Source organism: Fulmarus glacialis, unplaced genomic scaffold, assembly GCF_000690835.1.
Source record: "Fulmarus glacialis isolate BGI_N327 unplaced genomic scaffold, ASM69083v1 scaffold42998, whole genome shotgun sequence".
In the NCBI taxonomy this organism is placed as follows: domain Eukaryota; kingdom Metazoa; phylum Chordata; class Aves; order Procellariiformes; family Procellariidae; genus Fulmarus; species Fulmarus glacialis.
Genome location: NW_009228453.1, coordinates 10,397 through 16,068, shown reverse-complemented (window position 1 = coordinate 16,068; position 5,672 = coordinate 10,397). Strand labels below are relative to the sequence as shown.

The following is a 5,672-nucleotide window of genomic DNA, read 5'->3' as shown; positions in this document are numbered from 1 at the left end:
AACTTGATTCTTTTGCAGAACAATACCCACTATTCAGAGTACTCTGCAGTTCCTCCCTTTGACAAGAGCTGTCAGATCTGGCAAAGGCAGAATGAAACATGAATCCAGGTCCTGTGATAAAAGGACCTTTCGTGAGAAACTAAAAAGTCAGTCTCTTCTCAACACAGGGATGCACCCAGACTAGGGGGAAAACAGGTATGGAAATAAATTACAGGCATCTGCCAGCATTACGATACTTGCCCAATATTACTGAAATAATACTAAAATAATTGTTATTCAGTTTTAATGCTTCTATAAGTTTCCTCTGCTGCTAGCCTACAAAAACCAGGAAAATCCTTTGATCTCAATGCTAACAAACAAGATTTGCTCAGCCCACATATTCTGCATGAAACAGTAATACAAATCTAACATTTTAATACAATATGTATGTATATTTAATATTAATTACATTTACATATTTAAATTATCCTACTACATTAACAATACTATAGATACAATATTTGGTAAAAACTAGCATGGTTAAGTATTCAAATTTTGGTATTGTTTTCTAGCAAGTGTAAAACAGAATAGAAAACAAAGTTTCTGTGTGAAGAATAAAGTGTATTTTAACAGAGGCAGCCAAGACCTGCTGCAAAATACAGATCATGTATGCTGACATTTACACAAAACCTTGCAGCAATAAAGGGTACTGTCATCACTATATTTACAAGAAACTGCCCAATAGTTTAGTTACCAATTGCACTGTAGTGATTATTTAAAAAAAACACCACAACAACACAGCATCCTTGTCTTGTCCTTCAGAAATCAGAAATAATTTGTAAGAAGTGACCTTGTTTAAACTGTACGTGCTAGAAAATATACAACTCTACAATAGTAAGAGGTTAGAAAAGTTGAATACTGTGGAAAAAAATTTATTAGTCTATACAAGTCTTCTGAAACAAACCATTGGCTTTGATACAGTAAATTCAAGTGAATACTCATTGCAATAGTATTTTTCCATACAGAGATCAAGAAGCCCTATAGCTTCCCATTTAGTGTCTGTGACAGAAAGTTTTATTTCTGAACAAGTAGCCACACAAAGCAGACATGTGATAGAGATCTTCACAGCCACAGTGAGCTACAGTTTGAGAGAAAGTTATTACAAACATTTAGGAAAATTAGGCATCCGTACTGAAGTGTGGCAAATGTCATTCAGACCCCTTGCCAAAAATGAAGACTTTCTACAGCAAGTCTAGAGCAGACCGCATCATAAAAACCTAGAGTGCAAGAGTACCACAAATTTAGTGTATAAATATCACAGGATTAAAACTCCAGTTAAGCCATCAACTGAAGTGATGATTAAAAAGAAAAAAGGGCATCACCCAGCTTTGCAAAGGAAGCTTTCAAAGCATCTCTTCAAGAAGGTGCTTCAAGATACCAACTATGGCCTGTGTCAATTTGTATTTTAGACAGCTCTGCTGAAACACAAAAATTTAGCAGATTTGTCTAAGAACTGTATAATCTTGCTGTTTTCAATACCATAAAAAAGCATTTACTAGAAGAAATGAAATGTAACATTTATAGCTCACACTGTTTTCAAGATCTGTGCACACTATATAGTTCTCTAATTTCAAGAGTATTTAAAAATAAGACAGAGAGCAGACAATGCAGTAATGTGTTTGTTAGACGGATTTGTTTAGAATAGTTACATGATGAATGTATACAGTCGTAAAATTTTTAGTGCATTCGTTCTTGCACATTATTTATGCTACTTATAAAAACCTGAAGATTGCAAATTGGGCATGCTTACGATAACATTTTCAAACTGGGAAAGCTGCAAAACATTTTTCCTACAAGTGTTCACTGCCATGATACAAAACAAATATGTGCAAACTGCAAGGTCCCTAAAAATAGCATTTAATGAATTTATGTACAGAAAGATGTCACTATCTGTTTAAATATGCAAAGAATAAGCTTCCCAAAGTTTATAACATAGAACAATATCCACCACATGCTCCTCCTCCTCCATATCCTTCTTCCTTGTTTGATAACTTTACACCTCTGTTTTGGCTCTCACTCTCCCACAGTCCAGGAGTCTGAATGATTTTTTCAACAAGTTCTTCAAAGGCACACTGTACACCATCGCATGTTTTTGCACTTGCCTCTGGAGAAGGGATGCAAGAAGTCAAGTGTTAGCATAGCTTCCAGTAACTAGTTTAGTACTTCTCTTTCAGTTAAGTCTCAGCCTACAACCTAGACTTACAACTTCTACAATATATTCTATAATAACGTAGCACTGCCAAAATTAGGAGTTATGCAGATTTCTGTCACCACATAAGGCAGCACCTCAAAAGACTCTTAATAGAAGAGTTTCCAAGTTGAACGTCACTAGAATATAGGGAGACAGCTACAGTTTAGCTTTATTTTTCTGTGGAAAGCACTTCAGTAAAAAGAAAGGAGGGTTCTACTAATGTAAGATGTCTGATAAATCTGGTTGCTGTTCTGTATTTCAGTTCTGTACATTAGTCAGAACTGCAGTACCACCATACCATGAGAAGCAAGGATCCATACTGTAGGATTCTAGGTCAACCTCCATTCTAGGTAATTTCACTCAGGAGCCTTACTTCGGCTAAGCCCAAGAAATTTGCTCACAGGGTATATTATGAGAGCAACAGATACCATCTGAAACTGTTCAGTCCCACTAGGGCTTGCTCTGTTCTTCTACACAGCCATGCAGATACCTAGCATATGTAGCATGCAGATATATATATTTAGTTATAGTTTAATTTTCATGTTTCTTTTCATCTTCCATGCACGTAACAGCTTGCGCCTTAACTTTGAACTTCTATTTCCACATCTGACACTGTAGCCAAAAAGAAACACAGCAAGGTACTAGACAAAAGATACATCATTAGTCAGAGATGGGAACATAAGTCCAAGTACAGGAAATGTCACTGAACTGCACTGCTATTGGAGTCATCCCATAAAGTAATCCCTGCTGATGAAACATGTAATACACTTATGCATAAAGAATCACTTCACCACCCACTTTAATTTATCATTACAAGGCTTTGCCTGCCTCATTTTGCAGCAAGATGAGACCAACATATTTGCTCCAGTCATGATTATGTCATTATTCAATCCCACCATTTATAAGTTAATTATATTCCTACCTATTTTTACGTCCCAGTTCTAATACAGATTCCTGTCAAGTACCAGCTCTTCTGCTATACTGAAAGCTGGCCACTAGTACCAGTTTTCCCTCTTTCGTTTTGTTTCTGTTATTAATTTAGCAAGTAGGCTGGGTAAAGAAATCAGATAAAACCCCAAACCTAAAACAAGTTTTGTCAGACTACAATAGAGCCTGTATTCCACCCTTAATCCTTATGCATTTCAGTATACTCATCCACAGTTAGAATAGATATCTGGACATATTTAGGGACAATTTTAAAAAAAGATGGGAATACCTATTATCTTTGTACCTACTGCAGCTGAGAAATATCATTAATTGGATTGTACGTATAAAGACTATCAGTCCTACAGAAGCAGCAATTTTCATTATGTAAAAAAAATCAAGTAAGATCTCTGCAAATATCTGTAGCATACCTATGAACAACATGGAATGTTTTCTTGCAAATTTGAGACCTTCATTTCTGTCAACTTCACGGTTTTCCTATAAGACATAGCATTAATACGCATTATTAACAAAATACACCAACAGATTACTTACTGCAGCTGAATTCAGTTTACCTTATCAATCTTGTTTCCAACTAGCATTTTCACTATGTCATTCCTTGTGCAGTATGTTTCCAGTTCATTTAACCAGTTATCCAGCTTGACAAAAGTATCTCTTCTGGTGACATCATAAACTGAAAGATATTAGCAATATTATTTCCGCAATATTTTTCCAAGAAATACAGTTTATGTTACAAAAGGAGCAAAAATTATGGCTCCTTGAATTAGAAAACTGAAGGAGTCCCAAGGATTCCAATTTACTTACTACAGCAAGACAACAGGTGGAAAAAAGGTTGAATATCCACCAGTTCAAATCACTGATGATACTAATGCACAGCAACTCTAAGATTCAGCCATCTACTGTTCTCAGACTAATTTATGTTGAGACATCCTAGCTTACAGGCTAGAGACTATCATTCTCCAAAGAATTCTACACTTGCAGACCCCTGATGTAGGACACTTACTAACATCACTGCACAGAAGATATGCAAAGGGGATGGCATGACCTTCTGCACTGAGTTAATTAGTGATAATGAGACTCGTATAACACCACTGCTATGCTACTGATTTAGCTAAAAAAGTAAACCGATCACCAAATCCTCAAAAATACCAGTGAACTACTGAATTTTCAGCATTTTAGTATTTCAAGCTATTTAGCATTTGTGTGGGATATAAGTAATAACCCATGCTAGGAGCAGAAAGGGCAGACAAAAAGCAGACCTTGTTAAACCTAAAATCCACTAGCCAGTGACTATCTAATAGCTACCATTTCAAGCTATGAAAGTATTTTTTCCTTCATTCTCACATCCCATGTGCAGACAGGCATAAACAGTTGGTTTCAATCAAATCTATAGCTTGGCTTGCATGAACAACCTTATTTTTAGGAAGTCGTTTAACAAAGAACTAGTCGAGAGAAGATTATTAAATAAAATGACAGCGCAAATCTCAACAGCAGAACTTTCTAGCTCCCAAACAGTGCTTGCTTACAGCTTTCAACAGTAAGTGGCAGGTCCAGTGCCAGCAATTAAGTGACTTGACAAGACATGCCTTGACAGCATCTTCCTACATAAGGACGATAACGCAACTCAGACTTGGGAAACAGTACATACAAAACAAAACCTACCAGGAAGTCTCATGACAGAGGTTATTCCAAGTTAAACAATTTAATTGGACACAATAACTTACCAAAAAAATTGAACTTACTTCCTTACCCTTACTTTAGTTAGCTCCTCACTTCTAGCAGTGGAGAAGCAGAATTTCAGAGCTCAGTGCCTAGTTAACAGATTTCCATATACAAAAGAAAAGCAAAAGAAACTTCACTGTGAAGTTGCAATTACGGGTTTTGGCTTGGGTTTCTCCCACACAGATTGATGCTTTTTATGCTCCCAGCTAGTCTTTTCTAAGTGATTCTGACTGTGTAACATCCCATCAGTATGGAGACACAAATAGCAAAAAATCCCAGCCAGATTCCAGAGTGTTCATATTAATTTCATTAAGAAAAAGGAATAGGGAGAAGAAAAAGAGAAAGCTGTATACATACTGATACAGAAAGAATACACTGAGGAGAAGAGAAAATTTTTTTTTTTTTTACTCTGGGCTTAGTAAGCACAGGCAAAAAACAGAAGTAATAAATAAAAGGCAAATTCCTGGCAGCACAGGGACAGCTCCAAGCTATCCCTTCAAATAGCAGTAGCTTTTAATCTCATGCAAAAATCAGTGGTTCTCAGGCCAGTGAGACTGACTACATAAGAAAGAGGTCAGACACCAAATTCAAGATCCTTTAATGTACGAGTTGTTCAACACAGACACAATGATTCTTAATATCAACTAGGTATTATAGAAAGGTTATATGAGTTTGTGTAACTCCAACGCATGAGAAAACCACAAACTTATTCAAAATAGCATGCAAAGCTCTACTTACCTAGGATAACACCTTGTGCACCTCTGTAGTAACTGGG

General features: G+C 36.2%; 1 protein-coding gene across 1 annotated transcript in view; it reads right to left on the bottom strand.

Annotated features, from left to right (window-relative positions):
- Positions 1–399: 399 nt before the first annotated feature.
- The window catches only part of LOC104080932 (ras-related protein Rab-18-like), a gene marked incomplete at its 5' end in the record, with an annotated part of 13,236 nt that continues 7,963 nt past the window's right edge, over positions 400–5,672 (bottom strand). The window contains 4 exon segments of the mRNA XM_009583484.1: positions 400–2,143; positions 3,586–3,652; positions 3,730–3,848; positions 5,636–5,672. The exon segment at positions 5,636–5,672 is cut by the window's right edge and continues 30 nt beyond it. Coding sequence (XP_009581779.1) covers positions 1,965–2,143; positions 3,586–3,652; positions 3,730–3,848; positions 5,636–5,672 — 402 coding nt within the window.